The 22,225-nt window shown below is 49.6% G+C and overlaps 1 protein-coding gene across 1 annotated transcript in view; it reads left to right on the top strand.

Annotated features, from left to right (window-relative positions):
- Nucleotides 1–82: 82 nt before the first annotated feature.
- The window catches only part of PKP1 (plakophilin 1), a 47,834-nt gene continuing 25,691 nt past the window's right edge, over nt 83–22,225 (top strand). The window contains exons 1-2 of the mRNA XM_004375307.1: nt 83–420; nt 11,691–11,797. Of these exons, the coding sequence (XP_004375364.1) occupies nt 219–420; nt 11,691–11,797 (309 nt within the window). The 5' untranslated portion in view covers nt 83–218. The remainder of the gene's footprint in view (nt 421–11,690; nt 11,798–22,225) is intronic.

The raw sequence follows: 22,225 nt of genomic DNA, 5'->3' as shown, positions 1-22,225 counted from the left end.
CAAAGGGCGGGCCCTGTCAGTGGCAGGAGAGGGACGAGCCAGGGTGGAGGCGCCAGGAGCAGTTGCCGGGAGCCCTCACGAGGACCATTCATTCTATGGCCATAGGGAGCCGCTAAGAGTGAGAAGATCACGCTCCGCTTGCCTGCCGCGCCGGCTGCACCTCACGTCCCCCGTCTCTCTGCTCGTCCAGACCCAGCCCGCGCGCGCCCCCCGCCACCATGATCCACTCACCACTCAAGACTGCCTTGGCGTACGAATGCTTCCAAGACCAGGACAACTCGACTCTGGCTTTGCCGTCGGATCAAAAGATGAAGACGGGCACGTCGGGCAGGCAGCGCGTGCAGGAGCAGGTGATGATGACCGTCAAGCGGCAGAAGTCCAAGTCTTCGCAGTCGTCCACTCTGAGCCACTCCAACCGAGGTAAAGGTCCGGCGCCCGAGCGGGCGGGGCGTCCCTCTCGCGCGCCTACCGCCCGCGGAGGGCCAGGGCGCGTGCGCGCCCCGGGGGTGCAGATGGCAGAGGGGTTGCCGGCCGGAGCAGGGTAGTGCGCGCAGCCCAGCCCCCCCAACCCCGCGCCCCCGCCGGTTCAGACGGAGCGCGTAGTGCCGCCGGGATGGGCGCGCCACTGGGCGCGGAGTGGGTGGCTCTCCAGCGCGCCGGAGGCTGAGGGTCCTCCGCAGGGTCGTTCTTCGGGACCTGGAGGACTTTCCTTCCCCGAGAGCTGCTCTGGAGAAGGAAGGGGGACCAGTCCCGCGTCCTATCCTGTCTCCGGCCCCAGGGCTGGCTGAGGTTATGCGCCTCCTTCCGGTCCCCTTCCTGGGCTTCGCGTTCTGTTGCGCCCTCAGTCAAGCCGGATCCCTGTCCGGGTGGGGCCAGTGCCTGGCGGCAGAGTGTGGCGAGGGGTTACTGAGGTCGGAGTGCGGGCTCAGGAAAGGCGCTGTGGGACGAGGAGGTGGTGGTGGGGAGCTGGGACAAGCCTCTGGAGCTCCAATGCACATCAGCAGGAACCTCAATCTGGAGGAGGCAAGTGTGGACCGAAGGTCACGCTGGGCTAGTGCGCTCGTTGACGATGGAAAAGGGGTGAGAGATCCCCTCTTTCTCTCGTGTCTAACACGGAAACCTCCTCTCCCACTAATTTCCCTTAGCACACCCAGCTTAAGTAGGAACAGCGTCCTGGACAGAGTAGGGAATGGGAGTGTCGGGATGGGCATCCCACTGGGCCCAGGGAGTATCCCCGCAGAATCTTCATGGGCACTTTTCCAATCTGGGTGCTGGGCCTCAGTCCCCCGGGTTGCAGCCTCTTTGAGTACTAAGGCCCTCAGACTGGAGGTGGCGGGGAAAAAGGGATAAGAACCCCGAAACTAGAGAAGGAAGGTGAAGAACCCGACAGGGTCGTTTGTGGGGACTTTTCAGACCGGATACTTCAATACAAAGAATTCCCAGTAAGAATTACACACAAATTAGTAAACCTATGATTTTTATTTATTTTTAAAAAAGATTTTTTTGTTGTTATTTTATTATTATTATTTCATTCTGCTGAATTTAGTAAAATGCTAACAAGGACTCTGCAGCCTGCAAAGTGTTGTTGTTAGTTGCCATCAGTTCGATTCCGACTCACGGCCACCCTGTGGGCACAGTAGTTCAGGTCAACTAAGATTTATTTATTGAGCAAGTCCCTCATGAAAGGTGGTGGTAGCAGAGTAGTGAACAGGGAAGAGACACCTCAAGGCTGTTGTGTGTGTGCCCTTTGTCCTTGCTGGGCTCCTGGCTGCCCTCACACCAGATGTCCACCCAAGGTCACAGCTCCAGAGTGTTTGCCTCCTTCCTTTTTATGTTGTGCCTTGGTAGCTGCTTATGAGCCTTTTTTGGAAGGAGGTTTGGAATAGCAAGTGCTCCCATTTCTGGCCATAATCCAGAGCACAGTTCAAATCAACCTACTGTCTTCCCTGAACAAGCCTTACCTGTCCCCTTCCCCTCCCACTCCGTCCCTAGCCTGAGCTCCTATCTCACAGCTCCAGAAAAGCTCACACTGGCTTCAGATGCCCCAAGCACCCCTTCGGGATATTGACTGAGCATCTGTTTTTCTGGGGTGCTCTGTTTCTGGCATTTGTGTTTGTGGGTAACATCTACCTAATGGAGTCTCCTTAGTTCCCTTTTCACATCTCCACCCCAGTGTCCCCCAGGGGGCTTCAGCCAGGTGAGGGTTGGCTCCACTGGCCAATGCATACCTCTCCAGAAATGGGGCTCTCCAAGGACTTACCCTGTGGGCATGTACCCTCTACCTTCAGCTTCTGGGGAGGTTCCCAAAGGGGGTCCGGTTCCCCAACGGCATCCTAGCTGTAAGAGGTGGTTCGGCCACTTGGAGCTGGTGTTTCTAGTTTATCTGGCTTCATTTTCATCAGATTTCCAGTCCTTTCCATCAGAACCACTCAAGCATTCCGTTTGGCACCATGGCTGGCTTCACTCACCCTGCTCTCAAAAATTTTTCATATTGGTCTCCATCCACTGGGCCTCCTCTGGTTCCTGATAGGGGTGAGCTGGGGGCTGTGGAACGACCATTTAAAAAAAAAAAAAAGCAACCCTGATGCCACCAGGTCGATTCCTACTCATAGCGACCCTATAGGACAGAGTAGAACTGCCCCATAGGGTTTCCAAGGAGCCGCTGGTGGATTCGAACTGCCGAGCATTTTTGGTTAGCAGCCAAACTCTTGGTGGAAGGACCATACCCCAGGCTATTCCCCTCATCCCCTGGACAGACTCGAACTTTCCTTTAGTCTCCCCAGAGAGTTAAGAGTCAATATCCCTGGTGTGTTTGATCCTTTTGGTCCTCCTGAATCCCATCCAGGGCCCCGCTACTTAAGAACCCCTGCCCTAAAGATGACTAGCCACACCCCATAGGCTGCCATCAGAGTGTCCGCTGCTCCTGTACCCTGTAAAGGACAGGCAGTGGGGGTTCCCTCAGGAACAGGCCACCCTCACCTCTGGCAATAGCATTGTCTTTTCCTCAGAGCCCTCCCCACCAGAGTTCTGTTCTGTCAGGTCAGTGAGGGGGAATTGAACCACCAAAGGCTGGAAGAAGGAGCCCCATGGAGGAGCCTGGCACCAAATGCCCATCTCTACCCATGCCCTCCCTCCCTGAATGCAGCAGATCAGACACGACTCCTGGCCCTGGTCAGGCAGCCCTGGAGGAGGGAGGTAGGGTCTCTCTGTGGCTTGGGGACTTTCAGGAAGAGGCTTCTCTGAGCTTGCCTACCCATCTGGAGCTGGCCCCTAAGGATTATTTCCCATGACTTCAGGGTGTCCCTGTGTACATCAGGGTGCCTGGGGTGCTTTTCTTCCCAGGGGAAGTCAGACTGTGTATGAAGCAGAGGAAAATGAAAGAGACCTGGCTGCTCAGCAGAGATTCTTGCTGGGGAAACTTGACTTCCCTGAGGCTGGGGAGGTCCCTCCAGGGTTGATAATGAGCTTCTCTGTATGGGGGTGAAGTGCTGGCACACTGTTTATCCAGCCCAAAAGGAACCCCTTCTCCACATCAGGGTCTTTATAACTCTTCTTGGCTTCTCTTCCTAAAGCTTACCCCGAATCTCTGATGGAACCTCAAACACCCCCTGCCTCACGTCACACACAGAGTGTAATTGAATGAGCTCTGTTTGTCATTTTACTTCTCATTCTAGGGAAATCCGCACACTAATTTTTGTCGCGTTGCCCGCTTAGACAAGTGTGGGTCCATCCTCTTTTCTTCTCAGAAGTAACATTTCCCATCTAAAATGGCCAAACCTCTATTTCTCTCTTGTCTGAGACAGGAGTTGGGGGGTGACATTAGGCTAGGGGAGGTGCCTGTCTCCCTTTCCTTCATTCCTTCATCTCTTCGTCACTCGTGGCAGGCTTGTGGGAGCTCTGCAGCGGAGCATGGGCGAAGCTCCTCACTCAGGAGCCCCGTCCTTCATTGGCTCACTCTGCCTGAGTGAAGGTTCTGCTCATTCTTCTCTCTTGAAAGTTGTCCTGTCCTGACCACGGACGGTGAGCAAACATCACTCCTCAATTTGTTTTCTCTGGACCAAGCTATGATGGGAGATGGTGACGAGAGCTTGTGCTTTAGCTTTGTTCCAGCAGCAAAACATACTAATTAGACTCCAAATGAAGCAATCCTTGTTTCTTTACAACGTATCTTGGCTTGAAGTTGGGGTTTTAGGCAGAATTTCCTTGGCCTGTTACAACACATGCAAAAATGCTGAGTACCCCAGGGTGTTTCATAGCAAATGATGTTTCCCTGGATCCTACTCCTTTGCTAAGCTCATTGGCAGAGATTGAAAAAAATAATAATAATATAAATCATTCTTCCCACACATCGAATTGTAAATACCGATAAGCCAATTGTTCAACGTTAAAAATCTGGGAAGTACTTCTGCAGTGGGGTGTGACCGCTTAGAAGATATGTGATGTTTGAAAAAAATAAAATGGAAGAATGTTAGATATTCTGATATGAAATTCTCCACATGCATATACCACACACATGCGCACGTATGCACACACACACGTGCGCACATACACACCTACACACAACGCACACAATTGCACACACACTCACAGCTGTGCTGTGGCAGGAGCCTTGCCTGGTGTCAGCAGACTTGAGCTGTAATCTGGGTCTGCCACTGACTGATGTGCCATCTTGAGCAAGTCGCTGTTTCTCTCAGGGTCTCTGCAACTATAAGAAGTTGGGTTAGATCATCTCTGAAGGGTTTTGCCACGTTAACAGTCTTTGTGAATAAATTGTATAATTCCCTGCATTTACAAACCATTTGCCGCAAAAGACTCCTCCCCTCAAGGCGTATCACTCCATCTTTTCTCTCTTGTAAACATTTAAATATTAAAAACAACAACAACAGAAACCTTCTAATTCACTGTCCTCAAACTAGGCTATACCCTGTAATCACCGAGGAATTTTTTTTGAATGCTAATTCCTGAGTCTCGCCCACGGAGATTCTGGTTTAAGTAGAACAGGATAGGGGACTGTCTGGGCATCAGGACTTTTTGAAAAGCTTTTCAGGCAATTCTGATGTGTAGCAAAGTTCGAGAACCACTGTTCTAGTCCCCACTCCTCACTCACATATAGATCCAGCGTGGAGATCACACCCACATACTGACACGCACACCTGCTCTGTCTCTCATACACACACACACACACACACACACACACACATCCGATGCAGTAGTTGTTGGTGACTGTATTTAACTCTGGACCCCTGGTCAGGTGACTGAGTTTTGTTCAGGCCCACCCTGCCCCTCTGTGCCAATCCTGTCCCCATAGGATCCTTCTCCTACCCCTACCCAATCCTTAGGGTTAGCGGTGGCCACAAACGGATCATCAGAAAGGAGCAGGATTCCGGCGGAGCTGGACTTGCACACGTCCCAGCAGAGCTGGTGGGAGTCACGTGTGCTGGTGAGGGAGAGGAAAGAGTGCAGGCCAGAGCAGCCCAATTCGTTGCAGCATTTCTGTTGTGTACACGTGCCTAAGAAGAGGGTAAGAACCACACCAGAGTGCCTGGTGAGGTTGTGCTGAACTCCTTGCCCTCTTCAGGCTCGTAGAAACTCCAGAATAGGGGAGGCATGTCCAAAGTGCCCCCAGCAGGCTGGGCAGTGGGAGTGGGAGGGATGCCTGGTGTTCTCCTCCTCCAAAGCACCTGAACCATCCCACAAACACAACTCCTGCCCACTCTTGAAAATCTCAGAAGGAGTTTGGCTCAGAAGTGTCTTCCATGGCTATACTTCGTGTTATCTAATTTAAATTCTTCTGGCCATAGACAGTTCTACTCTGTCCTATAGGGTAGCTATGAGTCGGACTCTACTTGACGGCAACTGATTTGGTTTTTGTTTGTAGACTTGGCCTTACTGGATACATGGGTGGGAGAGATTTCAGTGGGTGAAGTAGAAGGTGTTTTCAAGGTTGAAAGATAATGAGCTTTCATCCTGAGGGACCAAACCAAAAAACCCATTGCCGTGGAGTTGATTCCGACTCATAGCGACCCTATAGGACAGAGTAGAACTGCCCCATAGAGTTTCCAAGGAGCACCTGGTGGATTTGAACTGCTGACTTTTTGGTTAGCAGCCATAACTCTTAACCACTACACCACCAGGGTTTCCTGTTGAGGGACAGGTGGGCTTTATTCAAGTGTAGAAAAGAAGCTAGAAGTGAGATCGGCCCTGTGGAGGACAGATTCAGCCATATATACACCTCTAGAGCAGCTAACCCTGCAACAAGTCCTCCTGACTAGACAGAGAGAAGGATTTGTGGGGGGGGGGGTAAGAAGTGGGGGGGGGCTTCAGATGACCTTTGCCCTTGTGGGCAGCCTATTGGCCGGGTAGGCAATGTCCTGAGAGCTTTCTCTATGGAGTGAGAAGTAGGGTGAGGATCTAGTGGAAGCAGAAGATCCCTTGCTTCAGGGAGTTCCCAGCTTGATTGGGAAGACCCAGGCCCTGCTTTCTGAGAGAAGGGTACATAGGTGTATATACACACACACACACAGAATGTACAGAAACCACACTCCAAGAAACACACAAGCCAGCCCAGAGTGAGCACAGCAGTTGGACAGAGTGCTGACTACAGATTCTGCTGGAGGGCTTGGAGTGCTCAGAGCTGGGTGGGGCCAGCTCCAGGAGAAGCTGATTTTTGTGTAAGGTTTTGAATGTAGGGAGAGGGCTTGGCTGAGAAGAAGAGAAAGAATGCTTCAGGTGCAGTGGGTGTGCCCTGTTTGAAAGCCTGGAGGTGGAAGAGGATGAGTCATCCTGGCAAAGGTTTGCCTGTCTCCATTGGAGAAAGAGTTCCACATATAATAATGAAGGAACTGCCTCCATTTTCAAAGCTGTTGTAGGTGAGAAAGCTTGGGTTGCCCCTATGACACAGAGCGAATCAGGTGAGATAGCAAAGGGAGGCAGCATCCAGGGAAGCTGATCATCTGAGTGGTAGATTTTCTGAGACACTTTCCCTCCGGGTCTGGTTACACACCCTGAAACACTGGCATAAAATGAGACAAGCTATGTGGACAGACAGCTTGTATTGCTTGTATATTAGGAAAGCAGTATAAGCTCTGAGACATTTGACCTTTGACCTTCGGGTCCTAGGGGTGAGCAAATGCTCTTGGAATGATGCAGAAATTGAACAGGCGTTTTGCTTGAAGTGTATGCGCCCATCTGAAAAGAACAGTAGAAGGGAAACGCTTGGTTAGGAGGATAGGGAGTGATTCTATGGGGTCAGCTGGGTGTCGGGTCACCTTCCCTCGCCTTCTTTAGGACCAAGAATCCTCCTCAAAGAGATGGCCTTGGAGTGTTCTGGAGCTGCACTTGGCTCCTGTTTCTTCCCTAGTTTACCCACTGCCAGGGAGCTCTTTGGGCAGGAGGAGGACCTGGTGGAGTAAAATTCTGGTTCCATTCTGCAGGTAAATGGGGAAGTTCAGCCTGTAGACACCAGGCATCTGAGCACCTTCACCATAAGGGTGGGCAGGGGACAAGAGCTGGCTGACCGAAAGGGCCAGCTCAGTCCAGTTAGGCCCAGCCCTAGCCTGAGCAGTGCCCGGTGCCCAAGATCCTGAGCAAAGAAGAAATATGATTCCCAAAGCACATGTTGGTGGAGAAATGACTTCAGTTACCCTGCCCCTTTACAGAGAGGATGACCCACCAGGGGCGATGGGACCAGGTGGAGTTCATCAGGGAAGGCTTCCCAGAAGAAGTGAGTTCTAGACAAGTCAGGGGACCAGGTGGAGCAGTGGAAGCCTTCAGAGCTATCACCATTGCACTCATTGAGAAGCTCCATTTTCTTGCTGTTGAACTTGACTTTCAGAGGGTGTTACTTACCAGCCAGACATCCCAATGTCAGGAGAGGGGAATATGGGATTCTATTGTGGACATGGGAATCTTATAGACAGAGCTTACCTGAACCCCTTGGTTATCTGGCATACTGCAAGGTGTGACTACAGGTATGTAATGTCTCCGGACCCCTCCGCTCCCATGCTGCCTCATCCCCAAGTGACGCTTGCCTTCTGCCTGAGAAGCAGTGCTGGCTAGCGTGAGGCAGCTTCACCCTCACGGGGGAGTCACACAAAGCGAGTTAAGGTAGGAATGGGGCTGTCTGACCCCTGATTACAGGTGGATCTTAGAGAATACCCTCAGGAGCTGCCTGGAAGGGCCGAGAGCTCTTGGCCCACCCACACTTATCATCACCAGAGTCCCCACAGGGACATGGGGACTGGGTTTTAGAATTATATGCATTTCAGAGGTCACCTTGTCCACCCTGCCTTCGTGGTGAGAGATCCCACCACACCCAGCACACAGAGAAGAGTGTGTGAGAGGCAGGGGCAGGGCGTTGAGGGAGGAGTGGAGAAGAATTGCTTCATCCAGATGACTTCGAGGGAGGTGGACGGCACTGCAGACCAATTGCCTCTCAGAAGGGGCGAGGTCCAGTGTGAGCTTCTCCCAGCAGGAGGCCTCCCCTGGGTTCTGTGGAGCTGTTTGTCACCACCCCAGACTCTGCATCCAGAATCAGCTGGCTGACCCACACCTGCCCTTTGGTGAGAAATACCCACTCATGGAGTGAAAGCCAAGCAAACGCCAGCCTGTCAAGTGCTGGGAAGGAGGATTGAAGTGGGCAGGATGGCGGGAGGGGAGTGAGACTGGCCATCAGCAGCCCAGGGTCCCGATGGGGCATGTGTGGCTGCAGCCTCGCTTTCCCTGAAAGCTAGTTCTGGGTGTCTGGGCTCTGCGATTGCCTCCAGTCTTCTCCTGGTGAAGGTAGCCTTTCCAGAGGGGCAGCTTCTGGGACACAGAGAGGCACCGCTGCCTGCATTCAACAAGCACTTACAGTAAGTCAGAGGCTCAGGGGGCCACAAGGCAGAGACCCCGGATGTCACTTACAGGGTGCGGTCCCCTCAGGAGTCTAGCCTGCACATGGAGCTTATGAGAGTGGGGATGCCTGGGGCTTACCTCTCAGGGATCAGGGAAGGATTCTGTGATGACCCTGAGGCAGGCAGTAAAGGAGGCGGTGGGAAGCCTTTGATGTGAGCCCTTCTTCCTCGTGAGCCGAGCCCTCTCTCTGGAGAAGGGAAGTTGGACTTCTCTGAATGCCATCAGCAATGTGTTATTGTAATCACACAACCATACGACGATGCTGGAGCTGTATGAGGTCATTGGGGTGTAGAGAGGCCAACTCCTCTTTTTACAGAAGAGGAAGCGAGGCCCAGAAAGAGCAAGTGACTTGCTCAAGTGCCACAGTCAAGACCAATTTCAGCATCTCTTGGTTCCCAGGGGAAGTTCTCTCTGCCACAGCCCAATAGCCCTAATGCCCAGTTGGTCCGCCATGATGGAGTGGGGAGGCTCGGGGACAGTCCCCTGCCTTGTGAGTTATGGGATGGACATCTGACATTGGACAGAGGAGGTGGTCCCAGGCAGGAATGTCTGCCTCATTCCAAAGCTTCCCGTTTGCTATTCCCTCTACTCTCTTGTGCTGAAGGCCCAGTTCAGATATTCCAGTCCCTGGAAAAGGCTTGGGAGTCTGAGTGGGCGTGGCAGATGGAGGGCAGGGTTAATTTAGCCAGATGAGCCCATTCCCATTGCTGTCAAGTCAATGCTGACTTATAGCTACTCTATAGGACAGAGTGGAAACCCTGGTGGCGGAGTGGTCAAGTGTTATGGCTGCTAACCAAAAGGTTGGCAGTTCGAATCCACCAGGCGATCCTCGGAAACTCCATGGGGCAGTTCTACTCTGTCCTATAGGGTCGCTATGAGTCAGAATAGACTCGACGGCAACGGGTTTTGGTATAGGACAGAGTAGAACTGCCCCATAGGGTTTCCAAGGCTATAATCTTCAGAGAAGCAGATTGCCACATCTTTCTCCCGAAGAGTAGCTCGTCGGTTTGAAATGCCAGCCTTTCTGTTAGCAGCTGAGCACTTAACCACTGTGCCACCAGGGCTCCTGGCAGCCAGATGAAATCACCATCAAACCCTCTTCTTCCAGATGAGGTTTTTGATGCGGGAGTCTTCCATCACTTTAGAGATAGCCAGCTGCCATTGAGTCAACTCCAACTCATGAAGACCCAGGTGGTTAATGCTCTCAGCTGCTAACCAAAAGGTTGGAAGTTCAAGTCCACCCAGAAGTGACTTGGAATAAAAGCCTGGGGATCTACTTCTGAAAAATCAGCCATTGAAAACTCTATCGAGCACAATTATACTTCAACACTCGTGAGGTCACCGCTTTAGAGATTAAAAAAATGAAAATAAAAACTAAACCAGCTGCCGACGAGTCTATTCCAACTCATGGCAACCCCGTGAATTTCGGAGTAGAACTGCACTCCACAGGGTTTTCAATGACTGTGATCTTTCAAAAGTAGATCACCAGGCCTTTCTTCCAAGGCATCTCTGGGTGGATTCCACACAGGCAACCTTTCTGTTAGTAACCAAACAGTCATTTATGCCACCCAGAGACTTAACTTTAGACACAAAGAGTACATATTCCTCTTGAAGGCTCCCATTGGAGCTTACCTTTACTCCCAAACCCCATCATTTAACAAGAGGATGTCCAGACCATAGGGACATGGCTTGCCCCTCATGGAGTTCATGGTTTAGCTGAGGGAATGGGACACGAGGCAGGATGTGACTTGGGGTACACACAGCAAGACAGTATGTGTTCAGAGGCAGAAGAGCTTTTTTTTGAGCAGGACTGGTCAGAAAAGGCTTCCTGGAGGGGGCGGGGTCTTGAGCTTGGCTTGGTAAACTGGGTGAATTACATGGTTATGACCAGGGAGGGAAGGCCATCTCTGCAAGGGGACTGTGTGAGCACAGTCATGGAGGTGCAACACACCTTCATGGATGGTGAGAAGACCAGCTTGCATGGAGTTGGAGCTGTCCTTTCAGGCCCCCCTCACGTCTCGTGAAGGGGAGAGAAGGGGGGTGGACCCACCAGGAGACCAAAATCCAGTTCTGCTTTCTATAATTCAAAGCCAGTTTGTCATTAATAACCCTAATGACACTCTGTCCTCCCACAGAGCCTATCATTTGTAGGTCTCCAAAAACATTAATTAATCCTCACCAAGGCGCTTTGAGGTTGATCACTGCTCCCCCTTTACCAACTGGAGCACCTAGGAGATGAAGGAGGGGGTGGAAGGTCACCTGGTCACTGATGGGGGCCGGGCTGAGATTTGAAACCAGAGTCCTGCCCAACTCAGACTAACCAGTCATGGCTGCTCTGTGGCCCTGACCTCAGTGTTCTAGACCTGGAATGTCGAGATCCTGCCAGCCTTCCCTGGGTGGGAAGCTTATCCTTGTGGAACATGGAGTTGTGATACCTTGGAATGGAACAGCGGTGCTCAGAGGCCCTCCAAGCCAACTCCTTGCCTGTAGGTGTCGACTGGACTAGCCCAAGCAGGAGGGCAGCGATTAGGCCCCGAGGAAGGAGTTGGCCAAAACTCTCAGAGCTGTCTCCACAGCAGTCTTGCTGGCCCTTCTGTTGGCTCTGGCTGTGGAGGATGTGGTGATTAGACGGAGGTGGCCACTGGTGACATCTCTACCCTCCTCCTCCTCCAGGAGCTCAGACTGGTCTCCTCCATGGGGCATCGTGGCCCTACATGCAGAAATGACACCCTGGGGAGGAGGGGTGGTGAAGAGCATGACCATCACTTTCCTAACTCCCTTCCTTTGCCCTCAAGGTTCCATGTACGATGGCTTGGCTGACAATTACAATAACTATGGGACCACCAACCGGAACACCTACTACTCCAAGTTCCAGGCAGGAAATGGCTCATGGGGATATCCGGTAAGGAACTGCTTCCATTCAAAAAGATTTGGAGTGTTTGTGGGGCTGGTTTGGGGTTTATGGTTGAGAAAACCTGCACTGGATACTAAGAAGGGTGATGCAGGTGGGAAGGGGGCTGCTTTGGTCTGTGAAGTAAGGCTTACCGGTTCTGACCAGGTCTGTTCACTTGGCCATTATTTCATCGGTGGCTCTTAATGCAGCCTCCTGTTTGGGCTGATTGGATATTTCTGAATGTCCCAAATGAGAGCATTTTAGGAAAAAGCATTAAGAAAAGAAGATACTTCAAAAAATTTTTTTTCTTTTCCCAATTTGTCTTAATTAGTCATAGATTTAAGAGAAGTTTGAATTGTCTATGTCCATTTGTAGACCAATTTAGATGTTTCTAGGAAATCCTAAAGGGGGCGCTCTCTTCAGTATGTGTTGATGGTCAAGGAGGGGGATCTAGAGGTCCTCTGAGACCAGGAAAGCAAGTCTACCTCAGTGACTCCTGAATAAGTGACTGCGTGCTGGAGGGGAACGTGCTGGAGTTTGTAACAGTCAGCCAAACCTGGGTTCAAATTCTAGCTCTTGGGCAAATGACTTCAACATCTGGGCCTCAGTTTCGTCACATGTAAAGTGAATATAACACAGTCTACCTGTTGTGGTTATTGTCTGGATTACATGAGATAATGTGCGTGAAAAAAGCCTGGCTGTTAATAGTTCTTAAGACTTTTTTTTTTTTTTTAATTAACATGGATAGAGATGATTCTAGATCCCTTAATTCTGACTCAGTCACTATCTTTCTATGTAATCTCAACCCTCTGTCTCAACCCATCCATCTATTTATTGAACAGATATTTGTTGAGCCCTAACTCTGTGCCAAGCATTGTGCTAAATGCTCTGGATACAACCCTACAAGCCAGGGCAAGAGTTGTCTTCTACTATGAATCAGGGCTGCTGAACTAGATGACACCCAAGGCTTCTTGCAGTCCCCAAATTCTATGATTTTCATTTACTTTCACTGATTTCAACATTAACCAGTATCATTCTTGGGAATTCCTTTCTGAGACCCTTAAGGCATGGTACAGATGGGGATGGAGGCTGTTTTTACAAGGGAAGCTGAGCACGCTGACTTCTTGAGGCTCCTTTCAGTGGTATTTGCTTTGAGCCAACATTGCTCACAGGTGTCACCCTGATTGTTGAAGGTCCTGAGGTCCTGGGCAAGGGAGAGGGTGGATAGTTTATGAGTCTGGTGTCTTTATGTCATTAGTTTGATTCCTTCCTTCCTAAATTCTTCTCGGGGCTGATTTTGGAGGATATGTCTTTCTTGTTACAGATTGAGGACTAAAGGGAAAAGTTAACTAGGTTTGCTGCGAATTTATTTCCCTCCTTTTCTTTCCCCCCTGACTCTTGATGTCAACTGACACCCTCAATGCCACATATATACAGCTGACTGAGCCCATTAAGCTGGTTGATCAGGCACAGGTGTCAATAAAGGGCTTTGACACAGGGGTGATGATAATGCAAACTCAGAAAATGACTTAGTGTAAAGACCCAAGAAAGGCAGGCCACTGGACCAAGTCAGAATGAATAACCAGGCTGACAATACAAAAGTTACATGTCTTTCCAGGCAAGATCTTATTGAATCAGAGGTTGGAAGACTTAGGTTCTAGGCCTGGTTCTGTGACTTTGGCTAAACCTCTTAACCTCTCTGGGCATCTATCTTCTCATTTGTACAACAGGAATGACGATACCTGCCATGTCTACTTCACTCCCAGGTTCATATCATGTTTCACTGACTTGAAGTGTTATCAGATGGGCAGTGTGTGGTTATTACACATGGAAATTTGTAACTGAGAGCTGTAAGGGGACTCTTTTGGGAAACCAAAAACCAAACCAAACCCGTGGCCATCAAGTCAATTCCGATTCATAGTGACCTTATAGGTGCATCTAAAAACAGATCCCCACATAGACCATGTTGAGCATTTTGCTTCTGGTTAATTAGCTCAGTCCTTAGCTATCTCACCAGCTTTTATTGCTCCCAGTCTGGCCCCCACCCCTCCCTGTGCCCATTTTCTAACAACCAGTGAAAATGCCCCCACCCTCAGACCCAACCCTCCTCGCTGGCAGGATTTCAGATATGACTCATGGCAAGGTAGCTGCTGAGGCACATCCCGTCTCCTCTCAGTTCAGGAGAGTCTATGGGAACAGGGAGGAACTGTGCACATACTAGGATTTGGCAAGGTAAGGGGGGGAGGCAAGTAGGGAGGAAATGGAATAATTGATGTTGGAGCCAGACATGTAATCAGCCGAGGACTGGGCAAAAGCAAACGGGGTCCAGGCTTAGGAAGAAGGAGAGCTGGAGAAGAGGTAAATAGAGATCCGTAGCAGTGAGATAATGCTGTGCCTGTGGGATTTTCACATGGATGGTACAACTGGCACAGAACGATTTTATTTCCTCCCTTGTGGTTAAACCAACATGGCAGCAGAAGGCAGGGAGCGTGGAGGGAGGGTGTGGCTCCTCGGCACAAGCATTGTCAGCATGTTCTCGGGAGCTTCTTAATACTGATGAAGAACGGTTTCCTGCAGATACTTCATATTCACTCAGTCAGCCAACTTGTATTGAGCAACCACTGGGGCAAGGCAGTGAGCTGGGTGCTGTGGACACATAGATGAAAATACTCTGTCTTTGCCCTCAGTGAACTTCTAGTCGAGTCAGAGAAGCACAGATGTCAACAGACAAACAGAAGGCAGGTCTTAGTTGCTATACTGGAGTATTCCACCAATACTGCCATTGTTCAGAATATTTCCAGAACCTCTAAAAAATTTAAGTAGACTGTCTTCAGTGTCTTTTAGGAGCCATGTAAGAAAACCAGTCTCATTTCTTTATTGCTGTAGTTTGTGTTTGACCATAAATGACACTACTCACTTTGAATGCCTCACCCTTCAGATTTGGCTCCAGTTCCAAATATCAAATCCACCCTTAAATCACAATGATTTGTCACCATGAAGTATAGATTTTATTTAAATATGCAATGAATCTGCAGGCAGTTCCCAAAAGAAAGTATTTTAAATGCTTAAACAGCATTTTTAGTGTTATTTTATAGTTTTACCTCGTATTCTATATCAGGAGAGAATATCTAAGTTTTAGATATTTATTATATCTAATCCATCTAATTTTTTTTTAAAAAAATGACCATACTACTTATAGTCTATGATCACTTACATTACAAATTAAGAAAATTAAAGATAGTCTTGTAATAAAACAAAACTTACAACAAAGTTAGTCTTAGAAAAAAACATAAAGTGGCTCAAAAAAAAGATAGACTCAAAGAAGCTCATTGGCCTAGCCATTCTCCTCTCTCGACTGGCCACTCCTACTTCCTCCACCTTCGGAGACAAGTATCTGCTGGGTGACAGCATTGGAGCCCCAGGACCTCTGGGAGAGGGAGGAGCCAGGAGAGGTGGGACAAAGGCCACAGTCTTCAGCCCCGATGCTCAATTTCACAAACAGACTCACCTGTGGTGCTCTCGTTCTTAGAACCAGACTTGTGAGATATTAGAGCCCCAAGAGGACAATTAACAGTTGAGGAAACTCAGGCCCAAAAAGAAGACAGATGACTCTTCAAAGGACACACAGCTGGTTGATGGAACAGCAGACTAGAACACTGGCCTTCTAACTCCTAACCTGGTGATGTTTTGTTTTAATTACCGCAGACATTTGCCCTTTTTGGTCATTTCATGTTTTTCTGCAATCTCAGTATTTTAACACTACAGCCATGTTCCAGGGACTTACAAGAGACCCGTGTCTTTTAATTCTTAAATTTTCTCTCTCCCTCTGTCCCTGTCCCCCGCAACCAGGCCTCATCCCTCTTTGAGGAGTCAACCTCACTCAAAAGAGGCAGGAAAGTGGCCACGTTTTTCCATCCTAGACTCAAGCCGGCTTCCCTCAGCTGTAAGCATTACTAGGGGTCAGGGTAGGGTTGCCAGATAAAATACAGTGTTTGGGACATACTTACACTAAAAAATTATTTGTTTTTTATCTGAAATTCAAATTTAATCGGTCTGCATTTTTTTCTGCTAAATCTGGCAACCCTAGGTCAGAGTATCTCCCCATTCATTCCCTGTAGTAAAAACAAGACCCCCTACGGCACTCCTATCCTAGGTTAGGGACCTGAACAGAATTACTGTAGGCTGTGCCATTTTTGGTGAGAAAACAGAGGCATTTTGACCCGTCTTAGTGGTCACTGAGCACCTTTCTGTTGGTCAGCTGAGGACGAGGATGAGGGGAGTAGAGAGTGGGAGCCATCGGAAGGCACAGCCCTTCTATTCCAAAGCCGAAAATAGACTTTTAGTACATGGGTTTGTCCCAGATGAAGCTGAAGCAAGTAATTGATTTTGATTTCCAGGGAGTGTTTCTGGATTAGATGATAGTCCTCTCTTCTATCAACCCCAACTCTAAGGAGTGTTCCTATTTTCAAATCGAGAAGCACATCTTGAGCATCTGTTCTCCTGGGAGTCATTTCAAATGAAATATTCATTGGTTATGGATTAGACTAGACCATCCTGCCCAGGATCTGCTCTGTAGAGGAGAGATGCCCTGCAGGCACCAGCAGCCAGGGGATTGGGTACAGGGCATACTCTGGCAGCCACCATATTGAATCACCCAGCCATGCTCAGTTAAATCCAGCTGGCTCTCCTGAGGGTGGGAATACCCAGGAATATAACCAGGGAGAATTCTGTCTCTGTCTTGGTTTGTCCTGTTCCTGACCCCATTTCTCCACTTTAACCCAGAACTTGCCAGTGAATCTTTTTCCCAGCCCCTTCTCAGTTGTGCTTGGCTGATTGCTATGTCTGTATTTGATGATTCCATTACGACAGGGTCTCGTGGACAACTTGCTAGGACCCTTACATCGAGGAGAACTCCCTCTGCCCTCCTAAACCTGGCTGAGCAACCTGGATAAGCCTCCTTTACAGATGAGAAGACTGTGGTTGCATCAAGTTTCCATAAGGGTTGGGAAATCTAAGCACAGTGCTCTCCAGGCTGGTGGTTCAGCCTCGTTCACAGTTAGCCACGTTGAATGAGCATCCACAAGGGCAGAACTCTGGGCCAGGTACTGTAGAAGGGATGCGAGAGAGAAACACTCAGGACTCTTGCCCTTGAGGCAGCAGAAAAAGACCATTCTTTATGAATCCACAGTTAACAGAGGCAGTTCCAAGAGAGCTTGATGTGGTGGAACAAGCACCAGACTTTGCCATGAACTTCAGGTTCAAATCATCCTAGCTCTGCCTCTCAACTAGTGGTGTGTCCCTAGGCAAATTCTTAACCTGGCTGAGCTCCAGCTTGCCCATCTATGAAATGGGTGAATAATGCCTGTCTCAAAGGCAATGGGGGGGTTAAGGATATGACATATCTGATCAGCAGTAGGAGGCCTGGATTCTCTCTCAGTTGGGCTGCTACAAGCCTTCACCTCTCTATGGCTTAGTTTTCTCATTTATGGAGCAAGGCAGGCAGACTAGGTCCTAGCCAAGGACTCATACAATGAATGCTCACTTTCTAGGACTTTGTGTGGCTTGAGAACTGACTCTGAGTGGTGGCAGGCCCCCATAGCCAAAGCTGTGTGATCTCTCCAGGTCAGTGAGGAGCCGGGGGCAGGGTCAGCTCCTCTGGCTGAGACCTCTGCTCCAGGCCTGCAGGTAGATACTGGCTTCTTCACCTCCTCCCTGCTTTCATCAGAGCATCTCCAGGCATCAGGAAAACACCAGTTAATTAACCCTTGCAACAGGATGGAGAGTTGGTAGGACCTCATTTCCTTTAGCTTTACAGAGAGGGAAACTGAGGCACAGCAAATAGCTCTGCCTAGTCACTACCTAGACTCAAAACTCAGGCCCAGTCCCGCTCCCTCTGCCCCATTTCTCAACTCTGAATGCCACTTTCCAGATGCGCAAACTAGGTTCCTTCGGCTGTGCCCGCAGGGCCCCTGTGTTGTCTTGAAAAGCCCAGGTGCAGGAAAGATAGAGAGTGGACACAGGCTCCTATTCCCCAGCAGCCGAGAGGGAGCAATTGATGTGTTTGCCAACTCGGTGTACCTGCTGCCAGCTTGTGACTCACCCCTGCCCAGCCCTGGGAGATAGGAGGGTCCCAAAGGGCCCCAGGCTCTCACCCAACAAGAAGACGCAACAATCCTACTTGCTGAGGGACAGAATGTGCCTCCTGGAAGAGAATGGAGGTGAGTGAGCCGAGTGAAGGGCCAGCTCCGAGGGTGTCCCTCCCTGTGGAGAGGAACAGCCCAGAGCAGGCCTGTTTTCGCAGACAGATTGCCGCTTCTGGAGACACCCCCTGCATCTAAACTAAAGAGAAGACTAGGCAAACGTTGAGGCTCTTGAGTGTTCCTCAGGGTGAGCCTTCTCTTGTAAGCCACAGGCCACCAGAATGGCTTTGCTTTCAATGTGCCTAGTTTCTGTCACCTTTCAGGTTGAGGCCAGACTCAAGTGGTTCCTTTCCAGTGCTTGTTTTTCTCTGCACAGCTGACTTCAGCCCCTTAAAGGTACTGGAGACCTCTCCTCCTGACTGAGGATTGGATAAGCCTGGGAAGCCTTTTAGAGTCAGAGATAATGTGGAGAAAAGGAAGGAGCCCTGGCCGGGGCGCGAGGGTTCTCCAACACTGCCCAGATGACCCTCGTAGGACCTCTTCCCTGCTGGGCGTCAGGCTTGGTCGGTAAGACCAAATGGTGACTCAGATGGTCTCCTTGCCCCTCTGACGTCCCGTATTCTGTGTCTTTCCTGGGGGAGGGAAGTCAGAGAATCCTCCCTCCCCATATCAGCAACTCAGACTTTGCAAAGGGAGGAGAATATGGTTCAAGGAATAAAATGAAATGGTATCAAGCTCCAAGGGCGAGCTTGAAAATCAGGCTGAGGGAACCAGGGACAGGTTTCCAGGGGAGCTAAGCTTTGAACTGGGTGTGAAAGGAGAGGAGGCCTGGCCCTTAGCAGAGGGCGGATGAGGGAGCAGGCTCCCTAGGCCTGGGGCTGTGGTCTGAGAGTAGTCCAGGGCCTCCCTTTCTGACTCTTCACAAAAGAATCACCCAAAGGAGGGTGGCTGGCTGGTTGTCGATGCGGCTCCAGGGGTCTTGTAAGCCTCCCTGGGCTTCTGCAGCCAGTTCCTGGGAGCATAGACCCCAGGGTGCCCCTCTAAGCTGAGCCAGTACCCTGATCCTTTCTCCTGCCCCTGGGAGGAGCACGCAGACCCAGGAGAATCTGACTTGTGCTTCCCTGGCTGTGTGGATTCTCAGGGGAGCCAGGGCAATTTGGTCAGAATGTTCAGGGAGAAATGTCGCTGCCCAGGGACACAGTGTGGTGGTTACATGGTTTCTGGGACACTTCAGGGGTCGCCAGCCCGGAACATGACCACCAGTGGGCCTTTCTCTGAGGGTCCACAGGGTGGAAATCCACTCTTCTCATGAGACAGAAGCTGGTCTGTGTCTTCCTTTAGCTTCATCAATCAGCAAATGTCCATTAAGCACTTCCGTGCCATTGGTGTAGACATCTGAGTTTATGGCTAGGCTGGGAAGCTAGTGCTCAGATGGACATGGGCTCAATTTCAGCGACCCTGATGTGCTACTGTGGCCATTGTTCTCCCTGCCTTCCACCTCACACTCATATTCAAAGCCCTGGAAGTTTAGAGGGAAGATATGAAGAATAAGGGTAATTGTTTTACTCCAGAAGAAAATGAGTAGAGTTTTGGTTTTGGTCTTTTTTTTTTTTTTTTTTGGACAAAAATGAATCTACTCAACCAACAAGTATTTTAACTCCTTACACGGTAAACAACATCATACGAGAGGATATAATTAAATGCTAAATTTTGTAGCACAAGCTTACGTCAACTTCTCCAGGCCTCAGTTTCCTAGTGAGTAAATGAAGGGTTGGGACCAGGTGATCTTTTGAGCCCCAGCCCCGGAGTCTTGGAGTTTTGGGGACGGGCCCTCAGCTTCTGGATTAGTAGGCAAGTGGCAGCTTGCAAGGCTGCTTCAGTCCCACTGCATGCATCTTCAATCAGTGCTCATGTGGGAAGGATTCCCGTCTTCTGCCCCAGTCATTTAATAATCCCTTGAATTAGTATAGCATTTTAAACTTACACAGAGTGCTCGTGTGTTGTGATTTCTGCACTTGATCCGGCAGTCTTGGGGAGCTAGAGCCATAAACCAGGTACTGTCATTCTGATTTTAAAATTCAGGGAAATCAAGCTACAGAAAAATGCAGGGGCTTGCCCAGAACCTCCCAGGTAGATTTGGAAGAACTGAGCCAGCCCCGTGGACTTGGGGGAGGAGGGGGCACAAAGATGGAGAGGCGGGAGGAGCCCAAGGGCACAGAGAGAGGGGAGTCAGCATTTTCCCTCCACTGGACAAGCTCCACAGACAGGAAAAGGGGCACGGGATGAAGGGCCATCCCAACAAAGCCCTGGATAGATCTTTGGGTGCCTCTTCTCTGGTTTGAGGGTTTTCCTGTTGTCACTGGCCTCAGTGAGACCAACGCAGCAGCATTTCCCAAGTGGGTGGGAAAAGCCGTCCCCACCCTTTGCCAGGGTGAGGCTCAGCACTTTGCCCCAGGGCCCCGGCGTGTCTCTGCAGAGGCCTTCCTGCCCCAAGAGAGCAAGCTCAGCTGAAAAACAAAAGCAAATCTGGCAGGAGAGTGGGAAAGGGAAAGGCAGAGACTCGGGTGGAGAGAGAAGCAGCTGTGAGCTCTACAATGGAGCCTTTCCCTCCACCTCAGCCCCCACACCATATACCTGGAAGGGGACAGAGGTGCAGGGCTGGTAGGGTTTGTTCTGCAGCCCTGAGGGGGTTGAAAAGGCAGCTGTGACTTCCAGCAAGGGCTGAATCAGACTGTCAAAAGGAATAAGAAGCCTTACAGGTCACTTTGTAGTTGGGGATACTGAGGCTCAGAAAGGTGAGGTGACTTACCCAAGGCTGCAAAGCTAGTCAGTGGGAAGACCAGGACTAGAAGCTGATGGCTGACGCTTTGCCCAGTGTTCACTGTTACACTGTTACATCACGCTGGCTTTTGCCCCTGTGGCAATAGTGTCCCAAGCTCAGTCCTTTGTATTCCTGTCACAATTTTTGTGAAATCTTCATACCCATCATTATTTACTGTTTTTAATGGAATTATTTCTCAATTTCCATGCTTTTATGTTGAAAAAAACTTTATATCACTCACTCAAATAGAAAAACAGTACCCCTGGCCATAAATCAAGACTAAACCATAATGTTAATAACCATAATAATAAATAGAATGAAACAACGGCAACATTATTTTTTAAAACAAAATAACATTACAGTTCAAAGGACTAATGGACCACATGAACCACAGCCTCCAGCAGCCCAAGCCCCAAAGAACTAGACGGTGCCCAGCTACACCACCCACCAATCTGACAGGGATCACTAAAGAGGGTCCCAGACAGAGCGGGAGAAAAATGTAGAACAAAATTCAAATTCACAAAAAAAGACCAGACTTACTGGTCTAACAGAGACTGGAGGAACCCCTGAGGCCATGGCCCCCCGGACACGCTGCTAATTCAGAACTGAAGCCACTCCCAAAGTCCACCTTCCAGCCAAAGATTAGACAGGCCTATAAAACGAGCAATAACACGCGTGAGGAATGTACTTCTTAGTGCAATCAAGTATATGAGACCAAATGGGCAACACCTGCCCAAAAGCAAAGATGAGAAGGGAAGAAGGAACAGGAAGACTAGACAAACGGACACGGAGAACCCAGAGTGAAAAGGGAAAGGGGGACAGAGCTGACACTTTGCAGGGATTGCAACCAATGTCACCAAACAATTTGTGTATAAATTTTTGAATGAGAAATTAATTTGCACTGTAAACTTCCACCTAAAGCACAATAAAATTTAAAAAAATAAATAAATAGCATTGTAATTCCAGCTAGGTACGTTTACCTGACAGAAAGCTCTGAGCCTGTGATCTGTTTTTTTTTTCTTTTTTTTTTGGTCAGAATGGGATATTAGTCAGAAACATGCTGGTACCAGCTGAAACTTTCTCCTAGTGGTCGTCAAAATGGAAAGGGGAAGGGCTTTCTGTGTGCTTCAGTGTTCGCGATTGCTGTGTGTCCTTGAATCCCCTAATGTCTCCTCATAACCGTCTGTGGTGTGTGTCCCACATTCTGAGAGGTTCTGGGGCATGGGATAAGGAGGAGTGGATGCATTCAGATCAGGTAAGAGGGCTGAGGGTCTGGGTAACGTGTCCCTGCTGTTTGAGGCCCTTTGCCAAGGAGAAAAGTGACAAAGTGGAGCACCTCCCCTCACCAAGGTGACCGGTCACATGGCTGGCTGAATAATTTTTTTTTTTTTTAATGGAACATTTACAGATGATGTTTCTGACAGAGTCTACAATTCTCTGTATTAATCAAGTGTCCGTGGAGTGCCGATTTCTGTG

The sequence above is a fragment of the Trichechus manatus genome, unplaced genomic scaffold, assembly GCF_000243295.1.
Source record: "Trichechus manatus latirostris isolate Lorelei unplaced genomic scaffold, TriManLat1.0 scaffold00035, whole genome shotgun sequence".
Classification (NCBI taxonomy): domain Eukaryota; kingdom Metazoa; phylum Chordata; class Mammalia; order Sirenia; family Trichechidae; genus Trichechus; species Trichechus manatus.
Note: the sequence above shows the minus strand (reverse complement) of the source record. Positions and strands in the feature narration are given on the sequence as shown.